The sequence below is a fragment of the Salvia hispanica genome, chromosome 3 (genome assembly GCF_029641045.1).
Source record: "Salvia hispanica isolate PSC_SH4W2 chromosome 3, Shi_PSC_v1, whole genome shotgun sequence".
Lineage (NCBI taxonomy): Eukaryota > Viridiplantae > Streptophyta > Magnoliopsida > Lamiales > Lamiaceae > Salvia > Salvia hispanica.
This window is the reverse complement of record NC_142694.1, coordinates 11,887,943-11,909,054: the sequence shown is the minus strand read 5'-3', so window position 1 is coordinate 11,909,054 and position 21,112 is coordinate 11,887,943. Positions and strand designations below refer to the sequence as shown.

At 34.6% G+C, this 21,112-nt stretch overlaps 3 protein-coding genes and 1 pseudogene across 4 annotated transcripts; all 4 read right to left on the bottom strand.

The window, feature by feature from the left end:
* Nucleotides 1–50: 50 nt before the first annotated feature.
* LOC148930173 (laccase-11-like) lies at nt 51–2,426 on the bottom strand. The gene is made up of 6 exons (XM_089068783.1): nt 2,276–2,426; nt 2,039–2,190; nt 1,717–1,961; nt 1,485–1,613; nt 475–1,401; nt 51–383 (listed from the first exon to the last, which is right to left on the bottom strand). Exons 1-6 carry the CDS (start codon nt 2,372–2,374, stop codon nt 253–255), a joined length of 1,683 nt encoding a protein of 560 aa, XP_088924909.1. The 5' UTR covers nt 2,375–2,426; the 3' UTR covers nt 51–252.
* Nucleotides 2,427–5,891: 3,465 nt separating this feature from the next.
* On the bottom strand, nt 5,892–6,516 carry LOC148930172 (transcription factor RADIALIS pseudogene; annotated as a pseudogene).
* A 798-nt stretch (nt 6,517–7,314) lies between these two features.
* Nucleotides 7,315–9,905, bottom strand: LOC125198655 (uncharacterized). Of its 2 annotated transcripts, none has more exons than XM_089066887.1 (6): nt 9,511–9,905; nt 9,269–9,372; nt 8,634–8,760; nt 8,298–8,349; nt 8,129–8,189; nt 7,315–7,598 (listed from the first exon to the last, which is right to left on the bottom strand). In XM_089066887.1, the coding sequence occupies exons 2-6, from the start codon at nt 9,353–9,355 to the stop codon at nt 7,545–7,547; spliced, it is 381 nt and encodes a 126-aa protein (XP_088923013.1). In that variant the 5' UTR covers nt 9,356–9,372; nt 9,511–9,905; the 3' UTR covers nt 7,315–7,544. The 2 variants fall into 2 exon arrangements, with proteins under 2 accessions (XP_088923013.1, XP_088923014.1); XM_089066888.1 differs by lacking the exon at nt 7,315–7,598 and adding an exon at nt 7,620–7,785.
* A 9,091-nt stretch (nt 9,906–18,996) lies between these two features.
* Nucleotides 18,997–20,023, bottom strand: LOC148930171 (glycine-rich RNA-binding protein-like). The gene is made up of 2 exons (XM_089068769.1): nt 19,860–20,023; nt 18,997–19,576 (listed from the first exon to the last, which is right to left on the bottom strand). The coding sequence occupies exons 1-2, from the start codon at nt 19,965–19,967 to the stop codon at nt 19,178–19,180; spliced, it is 507 nt and encodes a 168-aa protein (XP_088924895.1). The 5' UTR covers nt 19,968–20,023; the 3' UTR covers nt 18,997–19,177.
* Between the last annotated feature and the right edge of the window lie 1,089 nt (nt 20,024–21,112).

Here is a 21,112-nt window from a genome sequence, read left to right as displayed (position 1 = left end):
GAGTTGAATACAATAGCTTCAAGAGTTTTGAGTGTGAATTTAAATACACATTTTTCCATAAGAAATCTTGAGCAGTATAGTACATTTTGTGACATCAATTGCAAACACTCACTTTCTTGTGCTGTGAAATGATGAAGGTTACATAACTCCATAAAGAAAAGATTTTTATGTAGTACTACTTTATTATTGTCTTTCCTCAAGCATTTTGCAACAAGGAAAAAGATTCAGAATAAACAGTTTTCCTCAAAATCATTAACATTGTGGAAGATCCTTTGGTGGAGGCCGAACTGCGTGATCTTTATCTGGTCCATCCTCGACTACAAATGCCATCTTCAAGCCCCATCCAGTATGAAGCTCCAAGTGACAGTGCATAAACCACACACCTTTTGTAATGACAGCAAAAACAATTCTTAGTATTCGAGAAACAAATGGTTAACATTAGTGAAATATGTTTGGAAGTAATATGTAAGTCACCTGGATTGTCAGCTCTAAACCTTATGGCAGTCCATCCACCAGTTGGGACACCGACCGTGTTTCTCTCTGGAGGGTCAACAAGGTTGTACTTGGCAGGGTCTTTCTTGGGGTCGAAGTTCCCAATCCCGGTTCCTACGACGAAGAAATTGTAACCGTGGAGATGGAATGGATGGGACTCCACAGAGAGGAGGTTAGTGTCTTGCAACACTAGCTCCACTGTCGAGTTAAATGCTATCTTACTGACTCTTGGTAGTTTGCTCAGTGTCGTTTGGAGGTTCGTGAATGTAGCGCCGGTGTAGTTGAAGGGCGTTGGGGGGCGGTCGGGGAAGTCTGTAGTGAAAACCCCCTTGAGGGACGAGAAATGAGCTTGCAGCAGCCCAACTTGAGGCATCACGAAAGTGATGTTGTTCAACGATGCTGTGAGTTGCGTCCCGTTCAGGCATGTTGGGCACGGGTTGACTCCCAACCCTATCGTGTAGAAGAGTTGGCGGTCGACCTTCAGTGGCACGTTGCAAGGGAAACTAGGCGAGTTTAGGCTTTTTAGTTTGGCATTGTAGGTGAGGGCTGAGGAGCTGTCGTTTAAAGCGGGTAACTGAGGTAGGGATGGAATAACTGTGTTTGGAATGCCTTTGTATTGCAGTATGGCTATGGCAGTCCTATTGTCGATTGGAAGGCCGGCATCCATGAAAGCCCGTGCAGCCATGAAATATCTGCCCGCAGCTTGGTTTGCTCGAACAAGCACGTTCGTGGTCTGGCCAGGCGCGATCAAGATTGACTCAGTTGAGAAGGGCTTTGTGTACACTGCATCAATCTCAACCACTGTCATGCTGTGCCCGGATATGGCAAAGAAAAGCTCGTCGTTGAGAGCAGCGTTGATGATACGGAGAAGGTACGTCTTCCCTTGCTCGAACTCTATGGCATAAGTATCTGCATTTCAAGAATCAAAAACAACAGATTGTCATCACACCTTCACCTCTTTGAAAAATATACAAATGTGTCGAAGAACCTACGCTTCTCCGAACACGGGAAGAGTGGCCCTGGCTTCCCATTGATTGTGTGAGCATCAGACATCTGAGGAGGCAACCCTAGTTTCCTTCCTTGCTTCACAATCTCTTCAACATCATCATTCCACCACTCCCCTGCATCACAACAAAAAAAATCAACTTTTTTTTAGCACTTTTTACTAATAATCAAGATGATCTAATTGATTCAAGAATTTGTATTTGAGTAGCATAAATGAACCTAGGATTAGATTGAACTCAGAATTGGGCTGTGGAAAAGGATATGGAACCCCTGGTTTTGGCATGATCACAATAGCACCATAAACAGTTGCTCTTAGCCAAAATATGTGTGCATGCCACCACAATGTGCCTCTCTGATCTGTCACATTCATATCATATATGTAGCTTTGCCCAGTCTGAACCGGGCACTGCGTTATGTAGGCCGGCCCATCTGCCCACCCGTTGCGGTACTGCTTCAATCCATGCCTACAAAATCAAGATAATCAGCATGTGACTTGCTCAAGTTAATGAGAGTTAGTTAGATTAATTTTGAGAATTTTCACCAGTGAATTGACATGTTATATTGTGCATGGTTAGTAACGTTGATACGGAGGCGATCACCCTCTCTAACGTAGATCGTTGGCCCGGGATACATCCCATTCACTGTCACCATTGGCTTTGCATGACACAATCTGCTTATATTCTTCACTTGAACCTAACCAAATAGTAGAATAAAAAAGTTAGTAGATATATTAACATTTTTCAGTATGAGAAATAAAAAATGATGATGATATCCTAACATCAAAGTTGTATGTTTTCACTGCAGCTTGGACAAATCCAAGAAGAAAACACAAGAAAAAAACACCAAAATTCCACACAAAAACATCTCTCCTCCCCATTTCTGCTTAAGCTTAAAACTGCTTTGCAAATTGATGTGTGTGATATTGTGATTGAGGTTAGTTTTTCTTTTATAGGGGGTGTGAGTTGTGAGAGGCCATCAGTTTGTTATATGGAAAAGGTGGTTTTGATGATTAGGTGAAGAAATGTGAGGCTTCTAAGCAATATTTTTTGATGGTATATAAGTATGTATAAATATGAAGATGGAGAGGTACATTAAACCAACTATTTTCATCTGCTTTAACTTGAAGAAATGGGTATTTGATATGTTTTTACTAAGTTTAATGTTGCACTGAAGTTGCAGCATGCTCTTGCTTTATCCTTCATCTTTCTCTTCTGTTTGATGTGAGTTGTAATCTTCATATTGTTTTGGGGTTGCTTTTTGGATGATGGGAACCAAACATACTAATATGTTCATAATTATATATATGATTTTATGTGAGTATTTTAGAAATCAAGATTTATTAGAAGGTACTCATTGCTTGATGCCTCATGGAAAATGGCAACACTTTCAAAACAAGCCGAGAGCAACTTTATAGTGTAATGATTTATTCAATCTTTATTTTGAATATTTAATAATTACTATTAAAAATTGCTATATATGAACCTGTTCCATAATATATTCATATTTCATTTTTAATTAATTCCATTTAGATATTTAGACGAAATTTGTCTCTTCTATCATATTAAAATATTAACTATCGTTTTTTCTCTAAGTTATTACATTCAATATTTTCATTTCAAATCTCATGGTTTTTGAAACTGACCATCTTATAATCTATTACATTCCAACATTTTCATTTAAAATCTCATGGTTTTCGAAACTGACCATCTTATAACCTGTAAGATGAAATAAAACAACTTGCCATGATTTTTTTTTTATCATAGTCATTCTTTTTATGTGCGAGTATAGATATTTATTTGCTAAAATCATTTAAACTACTTATGCTTCTAAATATTACTATCAATTGCATAAAATTAGAAAAATGAAGTAGTAGGAGAAATTAATTGTTAGTCAATCTCATTGGTTGGCTTCTCTTCGTCGAACTTTGTACGGAAAGCGATTTCACAGCAGTCTAATCTATACCTTCCTAAACAAGTTTTCTACTACTTTTTTTTTGTATAGAGCCATCTACAATCTAAATATTTTGATATTTATTAAAATTATTTAGAAGAAAATTAACTTAAAATTAATTGTCTTCCAAGATTATATTGGGATCAAGGATTTGGATGGAGGATTTCAAACTGGAATCTACAAGTATACAACTAGCTAATGCGATGCAAGTCCCTCATCGGGCAGATTTCTCCTTTTGCTCGGGTATTAGCATCCGTTTTCAGGTATTGTCCCCGTCCCTAAGACAGAGTCCTACACGTTAGTCACCCGTCCGCTACTAGATATACCACTTTCCGTATCATAAATACATTACTAGTTCATCTCTAAATCTTTCTTGCAAGTCTATCATTCTGGATTTCTATTAATCCATATGTTAAATCTTACTCCTACAAGTTAGTATAATGGTACATAACTTATATTGTCTACTCCCAACTTTTTTCTTGATATAACAAAATTTAGTGAGAAAATATTTCATGCTAATTGGACTGCATCAAAGGCTGTGTCCTCGAATAATGCAAACAAGTTTCCTAATATTTTATACACATAATTTATATATAAAATTACTCCCTCCGTCCCGGATAATTCGGGTCACTTTGACCGGGCACGAGTTTTAAGAATTGTAATAAAAAGTCGGTTGAAAAAGTTAGTGGGATGTGAGTCCTACTTTTAAAGTATTAGTTTTATAATAAAATGTTAGTAGAAATGAGTTAGTGGAATATGAGGTCCACTACCAAAAATAATAAAAGTGAAGTGAGACAAATTATGTGGAACGGACTAAAATGGAATATTGGGACGAATTATCTGGGGCGGAGAGAGTAGTATTTAGTAATTTACCCTCATATAATGAGTCCATAGTTTTTTGTAGTCCAATTAGCATTAAATATTCTCTCACTAAATTATTGAATAATGTAGTGAAAGCTTATGTAAATCAGTTAAATCATTGAATAATTTATATACAAATTAATCAACATCTAGGCAGAAAATGAAATACTGGGCGAGCCTATTTCGATGAGCCCAAAGTATTTTATCCAAATAAGAACATTCAAATAAATTTATTAATACTATTAATTAGTACTATTTTAGTTATGGAGTACTTATAGAGAAAACAATGATGAATTCTTGATCCAATTTCGTTAAATTTTGTTGTTTCTCTTCGATTTTTTTTTTGTTTTGCGTGATTATTCTCTTTTTTATTTGCTGTTTTTGATGTATTATGTTATTTATATTAATTGTGATATATTTAATGATAATTAGATTTTGTTTTGATTCATTAATTTTCTGTAAGTAGTGTATTTATCAGCGTGGGCTCAAATACCGGCCGGGCCATGAGTAATATCATGAAAGTTGTAGTTCAATCTTTCAACAATGCGCCTTAATTCTTGACTGGGGAATAGTACTTTTTTTACGATTAACATCCAAGAAATTCCAAGTATAACACTAACACATGAATTATATGCGTAAAAATATTCTTATTTTAAACAAAAAAGTGACAATAATGGAGTCATTTTATTTGTCAATTTTCTAAGGCTATGTTGAATTGGTGTGTTCAAGAAATTAACACCACCTAAAAGCTTCTGTTACTATGATTTGGATAATGGATTTGTTAGTCAGCCCGCGTTTGTTGCCTTAATTCACTCATCTTCGTCATAATCTAATTGGCCATCAATTAATTAATTAATTAATTTCTACATAAATATGTGCCTATATTTGCAACTAGCTATTTTTTTGGATGATGGACCAATAGTATCTACCAAATCTAGTAATACTACTATATTTCTTACCACTAAACCTCACCGGGTTTCTTTTTCACAATTATAGAATATGTGTGTTATACTAGTTATTCCCTTATCCCACTATAAACTATTCATATTCTTTTTTGAGAAGTCTCACGTCTCTTTTACTTTATTTTTTCTCTTTGAATTTATTTTCACTTTACTTGACTTTTTAAACATCAACATTTTAAATCTCGTGTTTAAAAAGAACCGTCTCAGTAGCGGCGGGACAGATGAGTATTTTTTTTTGAAACCCGTTATACTATTATTTTTATCGTGACTATCTTATTTTATTATTGAAGTAAAAACCCAAAGAAATTAACACCCTTTTGACTCAATAAAGTGGTTTGCAGCTTGACGACTTAATTCAATAATTAGAAAAAGTAGGATATGAATGGGTAGAAATTAGAATGATTGCGAAGACAACAAGTTGAATTAGTGGGTCACAAGTTACAACATAGTCCAGAACATGAAACATAGATAAATACTCCTACATGCAAGTTGGCTAATGCCACATTGATATTATATTCCCATTTCCCACCCACATGCTACCTTGCAATACACTAATTTTCAACAATTAATCCATCTTTAATTAATTGTTTCACATGGCAACACCACCACCTTCCCACTCCATCAACTCATGACTTTTAGCTTTTCATCCTGCATGGAAAATTAATTATCATTTTCATTCCATAAATACCAAATTAAGTTATACATGCATGCATTAGCAATTAGAGATAGGAAGGTTTGGCTATTTTCATCTAACTTTAGCTGTACATTTGGCTTTAATTCAACCTCTAATTCTGCACTCATGGGTTTATCACTATCACAGTAGTGCCCATCGCCAAACCTATTACTCACCATCTCATCAAAGCGTGTTTCTTTTTCGACACGAAATTTTACTTTATTACTATTCGTTGGTGTGTTAAATAAATAATAAACTATTAGGATATTATTTGCATTTTTATGAACGTATCATTTTGAGTGTGATATTTCAAAAAAATATGTTACTTTGAACGTATATGTACCTAGCCATGAGAATTGGTGGGTAATTGGGAAAGGGGACTCGGCCGCTCTCAATATGTTTGAGATCCTCAAGGAGGATCAAGTAATGGGCCTTGACCTCCTCGGGCGTGCGGGTGCCGACCGCCCTGGCCACGTTGGCCCAGCGGTCAGGCTTATCTTGGTCGAACACGGCCAACGCCTTCTCAAAATCCTTGTTCTCTTTAGCACTCCAATTGATGGATCTTGATGCCATTTTTAAGCTCAAGGAAGTCTCAAATGTACTATGTGTATGGGTGAACTTGTTGCTCTTTTATAGGCTCTCTCAAAGGGGGTACTATATGCCACTTGGCCTATAAAAATAGACTTTAGAATAATGTGTTAGTTTGCCTGATTTTTAGGTGGATTTTTGTTTAATTAAGGTAAATATAGTAAGAAGAAAAACACTTACTCCTTGAAATTCAGACTTTTAAAGTTGCACTTAAATATTAGTCACCATCTGAATCTTTGTTTATTTGGACTCATAGTTAAAAAATGAAAGGGAGTATTTGAGGTGTTAGAACTTCTTTGGTGTACATTTAAGTCCACGAATCAACTGTTTCTGATCACATGGGTTGGTATTTTGGGATTCGATATTTCCTTTTTCATTGGCTTACTCTTCCTTCGAAATCAAGCATCTAAATGGATAATGCAAGACTAATGAACACTACAAAAAAGGAGGTGATTTGCTAGCACCACTGTGCTCGCAAAAAGGTAATGAAGTGCTCGCAATAGCCCGTTTTGCTAGCACACTGCGAGCACCAACTGTGCTAGCTATAGCGCTTGTAGCAAATTTGCGACCAGTTTTGCAAGCAGAAGTTATTTTGCTAGCACCTTTTTGCTGGCTAACAGGAGAAGTTGACCAAGCTATATATGTGCTCGCAAGTTTGCTAGCACCTCTATTGTGCTAGCAGGTTTTCGACCATTTGTAATTAGTGTATTCAATTCTAATATTTTTTTTTAATTTATTATTTGGACAATTTATTAAATAAAAATCATAATGACAATAAAAAAGTAATAAAACTAAAAAATTATATAAAATTAATAATATTGTTATACACTTTTAGTTTATAAAGACTTGAGCTATTTTTGACTTATCATTTCGTCAACCTATTCACTGTGGTTCGTTCATCAACAGTTCCAACCTCCTATTTTTTTTCTCTAAATCTGGGCGCAACTTGCATTTTGCTCTCTAATTCAGCACGTGCTATTGCATTTTTCCTCTCCAACTCCGCACGCAACACCTCAGTTTGCTTCTCCAACTGCTCGCGCATTAGTACTTGAAGATCTTACTGAAATCTGGGAAACATAATATCAACACATTGTTAGTTGATCATAGTTTCCGGGATGAGAAATGAGAGGACCACGTTTCATAAACAGAAATGAGACGTATCTGAGAGAATCTCATTCATAGTACCCTCCTTATTTTGTTTACTTCTTATTCTCCGAGTCACTGACTCTATATCTCTTGTATGTAGACCTAGTTCTAATACCATTTAGATAATTAAGTGAGAATCCTATATTTTCTTCTAATATCTGTACTACAAAAAGGTAGCATAGATCCAATCTATTATATAAATGTATAAATACATATCCAAAACAAGTAAGAAGATAAGAAAGCATCTTGTGGTGTTAAGATGATGAGAAAGCATTTTGGCCCGTTTGAGAAAATGTAAGGAGTTCTCACCAAGAAGTGAATCTTCTCTGTGTGACTTCTTGCTCATCGGACATTAGAATAATGAACATCAACATTTATTATAACTTAAGACAGTAAAGCCAAATACTTCAGAATAAACAAATGAATCTGGATATACAGAAGGGGGATTTACCTTCACATAGCGAAATCCTTGTGGATCAGCAGAGCTCTTGCATCCTAACATAATCCCACACCTATACTCCATGAAATGTGAATTATTCTGAGTTGCATTCACATTACAATAACACAATAATATAGCATAACCTCAACAATTAATTAACAGAAGTCTTGCAATCACTTACCAAACATGTTCTTTTGTAACCCTTCTGCATCTGATCCCATAACTCCAAAGTTCTGCAAAGTGCAAACATCCAAAAACCAAAAGTTAATCTATACCAAATTCCTCGAGTAGTAAAGTTATGCGGTGAGATAATATATCCCCCCTTCAGCTGACTGAAGAACACCACAAAATTTCTTTAGGTATAACGGTTCTATTCATCAAGATTCTTAGTAGCACTGTTTCCAGAGCTTACAAACGAAGAACCAACAATTCTCTTTCCATCTAGAGGCCTAGTTGAATAATTGGTGTTACTTTGAACTTAACTTTGAATAATTGGTGTTAAAACATCCAGTGTCACCTTTAGCCAAAATTACTAAAAGGTAAGAAATTATTGACCGTTGACTTGGATTACAACAAATCTCTGCCCAACTGCCTTCTTTAACACCACAATTTGAGGAGATATTGAATATGTAGGCATGTCTCACCTGGAACAAGATGTATGTATTAGTAAGTCCCGGCAGAGAAACCTGGATGCAATAGTTTACCAAGAAACGCTAACACACCACGATAAAATCTTCAGAGACCATCTCCATCATGTATGCACTTATTGAGCAGGGTTGTTTATGATATTATTTGTATAACTATGCATCCAACAGATCAGGGGAAAAAAATAGAACTGAGCATCCAAACTCTTGTTAACCAGAAGCACATGATTTACTATCAAGTCTGCTAAGTTCTTAAAATTAAATACTACTTAGTCCAACAAATTTCAGTTCTACAACACTTTTCAGCAAGTTTAACTACACATTGTCATCCTAAATCCTTCTAAGTCAATTTATTAATTCATTTTTTACGCATGATTTAGTTAATTCATTAATTATATCACAAATTATCATGTTGTTAGCATCTCCATCAACTAATTTTCTCAAATCAACATCTAATAAGAAAAATATCAGACTATGCGCTAAATATACAGTTTTGAAGGGTACGAACCATGCTATCTTCGACCTCATCCGGCGCGGCGGAGCTCGAGCCAAACCGAGATCTTTGCATCGCTTTGTAGGCTTGATTTTTCCCCATTTTCGTGATAGTAAATTCTACAATTTTATCCAGCAATAATCGATAAAGTTTTTGAAGCGAGAGTCATGAAACAAGAGAATCTAAACAATTAAATTCATTCCATTGATTTACAGAGAATTATTGAAGATAGCAATTAGAGAGGGTTATAGAAGTACCGGCGAATCATTCCACAAAACTAAATTCCATAAAATTTCTATAAATTTCTCGGCGAAGCCAAGCAGAGGGGAATCGAGTGGATTGCTACCGAGAAAATCGGAGATTCTCGGATGAGAGCGGCGGAAGGGAGCCGCGACGATGTACACCTTCGATCGATTCGATTAGGGAGATATACAATGAGCAATTGCTTGGAGAACGAGCGGTCCGATCATCGTGATGTTTGATTCCAGAGCTTCTCCGGCGATCATCATCAGATTTACGCTCAGCTTGAGTGATCGTTAACGACAGCGGCGGAACGGCGGCGACTTGCGGCTGAAATGCGACGGCAAAGCTAGGGCTGCGACATTGAAGTTGTGTAGAGGAAGGGAGAGAGCTGATGGTTAATTACTAATTAGAGATAGAGAAGGAGAGAGAGTGTAAGACCATGCTTGGTATGGTGGAATGGAACGAAGGTGGAAATGGAATGACAATTCCATTCCATTCTTATGCTTGGTAAACACAATGAATGCAAAAGGAATGGAATTGTTATTCCTTGATTGATTTCATTCCTATGTTTGATAACTACAAATTAATATGGAAATGAAATGAAATGAAATATGAATAATTAATATGTTGATTCTAAAAAAAAACGTTACACACATTTCACACACTACACGCACTACACACATTTCACACACTACACACATTTCACGTACTACACACACTTCACATATTTCACACACTACACACACTTCACACATGTCTAGTGTGTGTAGTGCGTGAAGTGTGTGTAGTGTGTGAAATATGTGAAATGTGTGTAGTGTGTGAAATGTGTGTAGTGCATGTAGTGTGAAATGTGGGTAGTGTGTGTAGTGTGTGAAATGTGTGTAGTGCGTGAAATGTGTGTAGTGTGTGAAATATGTGAAATGTGTGTAGTGTGTGAAATGTGTGAAATGCGTGTAGTGTGTGAAATATGTGTAGTGCGTGTAGTGTGTGAAATGTGTGTAGTGTGTGAAATGTGAGAAGTGCGTGTAGTGTGTGAAGTGTGTGTGGATTTTTCAATTATTAATAAAATTTTATTATAAAATTGTGATGATATAAAATTTTAATGTAAAATAATATTTATATAATTTTGTTAAAGTTTATAATAAGAAGAAAGGAAAATAGAATGGAATGGAATGACCATTCCTTAGCTAAATGGAAGGAATGAGTATTCCCATGTGGAATGGAATGACCATTCCAAAAGGAATGGTGATTCCTAACAAAAATATTTACCAAGCAAAGGAATGGAATGGAGGTAGGAATGTCATTCCATTCCCCCATTCCATTCCACCATATCAAGTATGGCCTAAGGGTTATAACTACAGCCGTAAGGGTGGGCGGGTGGGAATGGAGGAAAATGAGAAGAATTAAGTATTTTTCTGCTTGCAAATTTGCGACCACATGTCCTTTGCTCGCTAACTTGCGAGCACATGCATATGTGTGCACCGTTTGCTCACAAAACTCCTCATTTTATTCCCTTTCTCACAATTGGTCGTTTTTTGCATTTTTGCTCGATATTATGCTCGCAATTTTGTGAGCAGTTGATATTATGCTCGAAAGTTTGCGAGCACCGGTGGTGTGCTCGCAAAAAATTGGTCGCAAACGGAAGCTTTTTTTTAGTGGAAACCCTAAAATATGTTCTTTTTTTTTTGGTACCATTTCACAAGAATACAGTCCAGTACTCAAGATGCACAAAGAGCCATGTACTATTGCTAATCGGATTCAAACCTGGGAGTGTGAGACCTTGTAATTAATTATTAATTACTACTTATATTTTTATTGAAGACCATCTAAGCTACACACATGGGTGATTATATACTCCCACCGTCTCAAAAAAAAAAAAAAGGATATTTGGAACGACACGAGAATTAGTGCATAATTAATAAAGTAGGAGAGATGATGAAAATGATAATTAAAAGAGTGAACTACAAAAATGGTCCCTGGACTATGGGTTTATCTCGAAAATAGTCCCTGGACTTTAAAAATATCGCCAGTAGTCCCTGGACTAAGGGTTTATCTCGAAATTGGTCCTTTTGCACTGTTTCGAGACGAAAATGCCCTTTTGAGGGGTTTTGGGGGATTTGGGCAATTTGGTCTTTTTACACTTTTCACATTTTAAATCTGATATTATTTCAAATTATCATTCTTCTTCCCTTTTTGTCATCCTTCACTTTGTTTCTTTATTTCAATATTAGATTTAATGTTACAAAATTAAATTTTAAATTTCAGTTTTTAAATATCAATAAAAAAATTTTGTTATAAAAATTATTAAATAACAAAAATTAATAGTCATAATAATATTTGATAGTGTCTAATATTTAATCAATAAGATATGACAACGCCTTAGTTTTATGCAATATTTAATAGCTTTAATCATAAATAGATCATATAACACGATTTATTCTGAAATAAATGTGCATCTAATGTAAGACTAATATAATTTTCGTTATTAATTTGAAAACAATCAAAATGACTAGAAATTTTCAACAAAAATACTCCTATATAAAATTTTTAGTCAACTTCATAATATTCTATCACAAGCAATTATAACAACCGAACGAAGGTTAAATAGAATAGCTCTTATTTTTCCATCATGATTAATACTCCCTCCGTCCCAAGTTACTTGAGTCGTATTCATTTTTGGGTTGTCCCAAGTTACTTAAGTCATTTCTCTTTTTGGCTAAAAACAAAACATCTAATCACACCTACTTTTTCCTTTCTTTTACTTTACTCTCTCTTCTTTCTCTTACTTTATTCCATTCTCTACTTTATTTAACTCATTAAATACAACTTTCTTAAATCCCGTGCCGAAAAGAAACGCCTCAAGTAACTTGGGATGGAGGGAGTATTATTTTTCTGTACTTCTTCAATTCAGCTGAATATTATATTAAATAACAAAAATTAATTGTTTTAATCAATATTTATAGTGTCCATGAATTAATAGTTTTAATTAAAAAAATTTATTGATATTTAAAAACTGAAATTTAAAATTAAATTTTGTAACATTAAATCTAATATTGAAATAAAGAAACAAAGTGAAGGATTACAAAAGGGAAGAAGAATGATAATTTTGAAATAATATCAGATTTAGTACATAACTGAAATAATATCAGATTTAAAATGTGAAAAGTGTAAAAAGACCAAATTACCCAAACCCCCCAAAACTCCTCAGAAGGGCATTTTCGTCTCGAAACAGTGCAAAAGGACCAATTTCGAGATAAACCCTTAGTCCAGGGATTACTGACGATATTTTTAAAGTCCAGGGACTATTTTCGAGATAAACCCATAGTCCAGGGACCATTTTTGTAGTTCACTCTAATTAAAATAGTGGAGTGAACTACATAATAGTACATGATCTTTCACTTTTGCACAAAAATGGTACCTGATCTTTGTTTTATACTCCTTCAATCCCATTGAAAATGACTCACTTTCCTTTTTGGTTTGTCCCAATCAAGATGACTCATTACTAAAAATGAAAACACATTTCTCTCTACTTTATTCACTCTCTCCTACCTTACTCTATCTACTTCACACACAAAATGAATTTGCATAAATTCCTGTGCCGCCCAAGGAAGGGATCATCTTCCTTAAGACGGAGGGAGTAGTATCGTTTTTGGTAATTGGTGATAATTTTATGCCTAAAAGACCCTCCAAAAAACTCATTTTTACATTTTTGTTATGGAAGATATTTTTGGACATACATGATAAAAGAACCTAAAATGATATTACAATCAAGGTTTGTAGGCAAAATTTTTTAATTTAAAAAATAAAAGTAAAGTATGGTTCAATGTATCAAAAGATATTAGTTATTAGTAAAGTATCATTTTTATAAAAAAAAGTTATTAGTTAAACATCAGTAGATATAACTGTGGATCATGGTTTTATACGAAAAACTTGTGTGATATTAAATCTCATTATTCAAACATTTGTTTATAGAACACCATGCTATGTATATCCTTCATTCTTCATGATATTTGTTTCCTTTTCCAAAAAAAATCTTAGTAATGGGAGAAATAAAGATAAATTAAAAGTTTTCGTCTTCATACGATCTTTATCTTCGAAAAATATATCTCATTATTTCGAGCTAGTTATATCACACTAAAAAAAGAAGAAATAGAAAATGAAGTAGAAAAAAGAAAGAAGAAAGAAAGATAAAGAAGAAAAAGTAGAAACGGAAGAAGAAAAAAGAAAGAATAAAGGAAGAAAAAAATGACATGTTTGGTACCATTTAATTTAAATTTCCAAAAGTACCCTTCATGACCCAAAAATCACATGTTTGGTACCTAAGATTATTTTTGTCACGATGTACCAAAAATAATATAAAACAAAAATTAGGTACTATCATTTTTGTGCAAAAATGAAAATATTACTAAAAATAGTGATAGTGGATAGTAAGACCCACATTATTATTAGTGTTTAATGATGGATCATAGTGTTATCAGTTGTAAATAAATTGATATATATGAGTAATGAGTTGGTGAGAACTTTCCAAAAATGGAAATACAATATTTTTGTGGGACGGACGAAAATGAAAATTATCCTTATTTTGTTGGAAAGGAGAGAGTATTTTTCTTATCTTCTTTTATTTTTTTTTAATATCATGATGGAGGAGTACTAAATATTTTTGACATAACAATATCATGCTAAACCTTAATCTTAGGGGTATATATACTGTATACATATGCACCATAAATCTTTATATTGTTTTTAAGAAAAAATACTTTTATCTTATACATAGACTAACATGGTAAAGTTATTGTCTAGTTACTCAATATATGATTTTAAGTTATGGTACTAACTACCAATTACTAAGTACTCCATCTATCCCAAGGAAAGTGATAATCATCTTTCTAGGCGGTTAGAGATTTTATGCAAATTAATTTTGTGTATTGAGTTGAGAGAATAAAGCCAAATAGACAGAATAAAGTAGATATACAAATAATTATATTTTTATTCACGAGTCAATAAACTAAAAAGAGAGTAGGTCGTCCATCTTCGGTGAAAGGAGGAAAATATAAGATTTTTGGCTGTGAAGTTCTAAAAGATATTGACTCATATGTGATTCCAACTTCCACAGAAAATAGCATGTCCAAACATTTGGAATGCGGGGAAAGGAAATGATCTTTGTTTTAGGCTACAAAGCATCAAAATTATTTAGAATAAGATTAATAGTGATCCAGTTCTAGAAGACAAAAATTGGAGGCTAAGAAAGTTATTATTTTGGTTTTATTTATTTCCTAGTTAGTAGAATTAGCATATAGAAAAATATTAAATTATTTTTCCTTCTACAAAATAGGTTTTATTTTCTTTATAGTTATTTTTGCTTATTATCTTTTTAGTTATTTCTTTCCATAAGTTTAAGATTTCTTAGTTATTTTCTTTCTATAAATTTAGGATTTCTTAGTTATTTTCTTTCTATAAATTTAGGATTTCTTTGCCTATATAAAGACATTATTGTTGATCTTCAAAGATAGACTTTTGAATATATAATTTTGCATTGAGTTTTTATACTCCGAAGTTCTCAATTTAGTTGAGTTCTTTTTATCTATCAGTTAATCATTCTCATACGTTTCTTCGTTTATTTGCATCAAATAGATTATGCTATCAACTCTTGAACACAAATTACAATTTTGAGATATTCCTCTCACAGAGAAATTTTTGTATACTTCTTTTGTTCTTAAAAAGTATGAACATTTAGTTCGACGCGAATATTAATGTATAATTGGTAAGTAAGAAGGACGAGATAGTAAATGATAGTGTAAAGCCACTCTCCACTTAGTACTATAAGTTGAAAATAAAATGATATTAATGAATATAGTCTATACTTTTCATGTAAGGAGGGAGTACTTGTTATAACCTCGATAGGTTAATAATCTAAAGTACTAAACTACAGGTGCATGAGAAAATAGCAGAGGGGGCATCGGTTTACCTTCATTCTGTAGACCCAATATTCTTAGCCTAGAAATACATTGAAACACCACTGTAGACAAATGGTTTGTAGCGTTTGGTAGCTGTGAAAACTGAAAACTACCCCGGACCCGGTACACAGAATTCAGGTTTTCACCCCACACATACTGTCTATTTATTCATGTCAACACAATCACACTCTAGAGAAGGTACTGTGCTTTACTTTTTTTTGTTGTTGAATAACAACATACACAACTGTTCATGCATTTAGGAAAAGCCCACTGTCTACAAACCCATGAAAATTAGTGTGCAGGGTACCATCCTCCCCTAAGTGTATATATCAACAAGAAAAATAAATCCAGAGTATAGTTTTTCGTTTGTCAAATGGGAGTAGTTAAGGTCATCAATTTCGACCGTTAAAAATACACAAGTTTGATTGATTAGCCAATACCACATTTGATCAAATTAAACTCTATGTAGCGTATCCAAACACAATATTAATGGATAGAGTGAACTACAAAAAAGGTCCCCCTGGACTATGGTTTATCTCGAAAATAGTCTCTGGACTTTAAAAATATCGCCAGTAGTCCCTGGACTAAGGGTTTATCTCGAAATTGGTCCTTTTGCACTGTTTCGAGACGAAAATACCCTTTTGAGGGGTTTTGGGGGATTTGGACAATTTGGTCTTTTTACACTTTTCACATTTTAAATCTGATATTATTTCAGTTATGTACTAAATCTGATATTATTTCAAAATTATCATTCTTCTTCCCTTTTGTCATCTTTCACTTTGTTTCTTTATTTCAATATTAGATTTAATGTTACAAAATTAAATTTTCAATTTCAGTTTTTAAATATCAATAAAAAAAATTTGTTATAAAAATGATTAAATAACAAAAATTAATAGTCATAATAATATTTGATAGTTTCTAATATTTAATCAATAAGATATGACAACGCCTTAGTTTTATGCAATATTTAATAGCTTTAATCATAAATAGATCATATAACACGATTTATTCTGAAATAAATATGCATCTAATGTAAGACTAATATAATTTTCGTTTATTAATTTGAAAACAATCAAAATGACTAGAAAATTTCAACAAAAATACTCCTATATAAAATTTTAGTCAACTTCATAATATTCAATCACAAGCAATTATAACAACCGAACGACGGCTAAATAGAATAGCTCTTATTTTTCCATCATGATTAATATTATTTTTCTGTACTTCTTCAATTCAGCTGAATATTATATTAAATAACAAAAATTAATTGTTTTAATCAATATTTATAGTGTCCATGAATTAATAGTTTTAATTAAAAAAAATTATTGATATTTAAAAACTGAAATTTAAAATTAAATTTTGTAACATTAAATCTAATATTGAAATAAAGAAACAAAGTGAAGGATTACAAAAGGGAAGAAGAATGATAATTTTGAAATAATATCAGATTTAGTACATAATTGAAATAATATCAGATTTAAAATGTGAAAAGTGTAAAAAGACCAAATTATCCAAACCCCCCAAAACCCCTCAGAAGGGCATTTTCGTCTCGAAACAGTGCAAAAGGACCAATTTCGAGATAAACCCTTAGTCCAGGGACTACTGGCGATATTTTTAAAGTCCGGGGACTATTTTCGAGATAAACCCATAGTCCAGGGACCATTTTTGTAGTTCGCTCTAATGGATATGGATATGACATGACTAAATAAATCGATTGAGTCACTTTTCAATTTGAACTACTCCTATTATTTATTTAAATCAATAGGGTATAATACAATTACCAAGATTTTTACATGCTACAGTTTTATTATTATGCTAAATTTTATGAGAATATCATGGAAATAATGATTTTGATAAATGGGGAAAAATTGTACTACAAAAGATGAAACTGTAGAAATTTTGTGCTATTTCATTTGAGATTTTTGTTTCGGTGTATCTCCATACCGGAAAAAAGGTTATGGGAGGAGGGATGGAGAGGAAGCACAGGACGCTATTTTATGATTTTATTTGGGGATGTAAATTGACTTAGTCTGATAATTTTATTACTATCTCCTTTTCTTAAAATATAAATTTTTAAAAAGACATGTATTTTAATACAAAATTAATAAAATAAAATAAAATAAAGAGATGAACTGCATAAAAGGTCCCTGACTTTTCGACTTGTTGCACCGTTGACCCCTAACAAAATAAAATCCCACTGCAGGGCTCTAACAAAAACTAAAATCACAAACCAGGTATTTTCGGACAATAACACCTCTAAGCCCTTGAAGGGCATTTTCGCCCATTTGTTGCATGTCTCACTGCAACATGCAGTGATGCTGACAGACAGCCCCTAATGATGTGATGGAAATGTCAAATTTCTCATCTCTCTCATTTTGCCACGTTGCAAAAAATCATCTCAAAAATTGATAATAAAGAATCTCTCAAAAAATCAATCACTGCTCAATGGGCGAAAATCATCTCAAAAAATCATCAATTCACTGCTCAATGCAATTAATCAATTACAAAAAATCATCAAAAAATCATCAATTACAAAAAATCATCTCCAAAATCTCTCATCAATCCAGGTAGATGACCCGAATCGAGGAGGAGATTAGGTTAATGACGGTCGCGAAAATGACGGTGTCTTCGCGGAAGATGTAGACTTTGAAGCTGAGGGAGGGGAATATGGATCGGACGATGCGCGTGAGGTCGCGCGGCGTGGCGGAGTCGAATTCGGCGGCGATGAAGTGGAAGAAGACGTGGTCCGGGCAGGAGGCGTGGCGGAGGACGGAGTGGACCGCCGCCATTGAGCCGCGGAGGTACTCCGAGTCCAGCGTCATCGCCACGTGGACCAATGACGCGGCGCATGACGTGGCGGGATCGGCGGAGGCCGCGGGGCAGTCCACGCCGTTGCGGTACTCCCGCGCCTCCGAGAATCCGGCGAGGACGGCGTCGGGAAATGACCAGATGGCGGCGCACGGCCCGAGGAGGAGGAGGATTAGAATAATCCCCGCGGCGGGGGGATTAAACCGTCGCCGGATCTCGGAGGAAAAATCATATGGGTTTAGGGTTTAGGATTAAACCTCCACATTTATAAAATCAGAGAAACACAGCTCAAACCCTGCACTCATATGTGTTTCTCTGATTTTATAAATGTGGAGGTTTAATTTTGTGCTAATTAGTCACTTCATAGGGGTGCAGAGTGGCAGGTTTCATTGATAATCGGACGAAAGTGCCCTTCCAGCTATTTGGGCAATTTCGTCCGGAAAATGGCAAAATATGCAAGGTTTATGATTTTAGTTTTTGTTAGAGCCCTGTAGTGGGATTTTATTTTGTTAAGAGTCAACGGTGCAACAAGTTAAAAAGTCAGGGACCTTTTATGCAGTTCACTCTAAAATAAAAATATAAAGAAAAAATATATTAATAAAAGGGTGGCAAAAAAAATGGAAAATTTTATCATTGACCATTGACGCTTTAGATAAGAAGGGTGGACAAAGTTATTTGATACCCCACCCAATTGGAAGTTGAAACAATAAAATCAGCTTTGTGGTGTATATTTCAGAATTAGTCAAAACCTCAATCTACTTCATTCCATAGAAATCTGCAAACATAGGATTCTAACGTACAATAAAAATGTTCATCAAGAGCCAAGAGGTCAAAAATACATCCAACCACGACCAACAACAAACCCAACGGAACACTAAAACGACGACCAAAACAGTAACAATTTAAAGACCCACACCAATTAATTTCTCCAGTCTCCCTCGGAAGAGCCACGGTCACCTCCGTAACCGCGGTTGCCGCCGCCATAACCGCCACCGCCACCATCACGACGGCCATATCCACCGCCGCCGCCGCCGCCATAGCTGCCACCACCTCCGTAGCCGCCACCGCCGCCTTCACGGCGTCCGTAGCCGCCGCCACCACCGCCGCCTCCATAGCCTCCGCCATCACGGCGTGGGCCACGGAAACCGCCGCCGCCTCCACCACCGCTGCCGCGAGACTGAGCCTCGTTCACGGTAATGCTGCGGCCATCCAATTCCTGGCCATTCAACCCCTCGATCGCGTCCCTCATCGACTGCTCATCCTTGAATGTCACGAATCCAAAACCCCTCGATCTCCCGGTCTCACGATCGTTCACGATCTGCAAAATAAAAACCACAATAGCAAAAAAAAACCATCAGATCTATTCAATTCAACACTAGATCTGGTAAAATAATAGCAAAAGGAAGGGGAAATTAAACTGAAAAGCGATTTTATCCGATCTTCAACTCTATAGAGAGAGAGGAAGATAGAACGTACCGTTTCCGGTGTAAAATAGTAACAGATGAAACAGTAACAGTAACAGTAGTAGTAACAGAGAGAGTAACAGTAACGTTAACAGATCAGAGTGAATCGAGTCGGATCCGATCTCTGCGACAACGGACCTTCGATTCGATGACTTCGCCGAACTGAGAGAAGGCCTGGCCAAGAGACTGGTCAGTGGTGGCCCACGCCAAACCACCGACGAAACACCTATACTCAACGTCGGCCATTGATATTCAGAGATAAGAGAGGAAAAAGGAGAATGGGAGATGATGATTAAGGCGAAGGAGTATGTGGGTATTTATACTAGTGAATGCAGCTAGGTTTTGGAGTAGTTGGGGTTAGGTTAAACGGGGTGCGCAGTGCGCACTGGGTTTATTATTGGCGTAGGTTACGGAAACTGTAAGGGGCTGTTTGGCTGTACGCTTGAAAGCTGTAGCCGACTTGGAAATGAGTATTTTAGGAAAATGATTTTGGAATATTTTTTAAGGATATACTGTGCACACAGTCACACTAACTATGGTTAGGAAAGATATTTTTGGTGACCGGTCACGTGACGCACGGATTAAAGAGCTCAATTATTTATACTCTTTATTTAATAAATACATTAATTTCGTACTTTTTTATTCTTTATAGCCACTGTGACTTTAATAAATTTAAATAATTTAAATTATTAAGTAGACAATAATATCTACAGACTGCGACATCGGTCCCCACCCCCAAACACACCCTCAAATGTTTCGATTAATCTTCATCTTTATTCCCTATCACCATTAGCCCATTATGTTGTCATTTTACACCAATGAATAAATTATAAATAAAATATAGAATAATGACCTAAAATTTAATGAATCGAGTCGATTTTGTATATCGGAACTTATATTAATTCATTATTTCCTTACAAAATTTCCCTTTTATATTTATAAAGATAAAGATATCACTATAAATGCTGTTTGATTTTTTTTCCATTTACAATCTATAAATAATGAAATTTACAAATTTAGGCAAATCGAAATTAAGAGAAAATCCCAATTTTCTAAAGCAAATCATTACATGATTTTATAAATTCATCTCGTGATAATGGTAACAGTACTAGACAAGAAAATACATAAGTAGTATATTTGTATATTTATTTGTTTTGGATTTTGTAGTTTGATTTTATTTTATTTCCTATGGATTTGCATTCCAATTACACTTTGATTTGCTACGGTTTGAGATTGAAAAATCTTTTTCTTTCGTAGGTGAATCCGAATAACTATTCTTGTTTTATTTTGTTTTTAATTAACATATTATTATATCAAATTTAATAAATTTTAAATTAATATATAGAGTACATAAATTTTAATAATAATCAATCAGTTATACGATAATAATG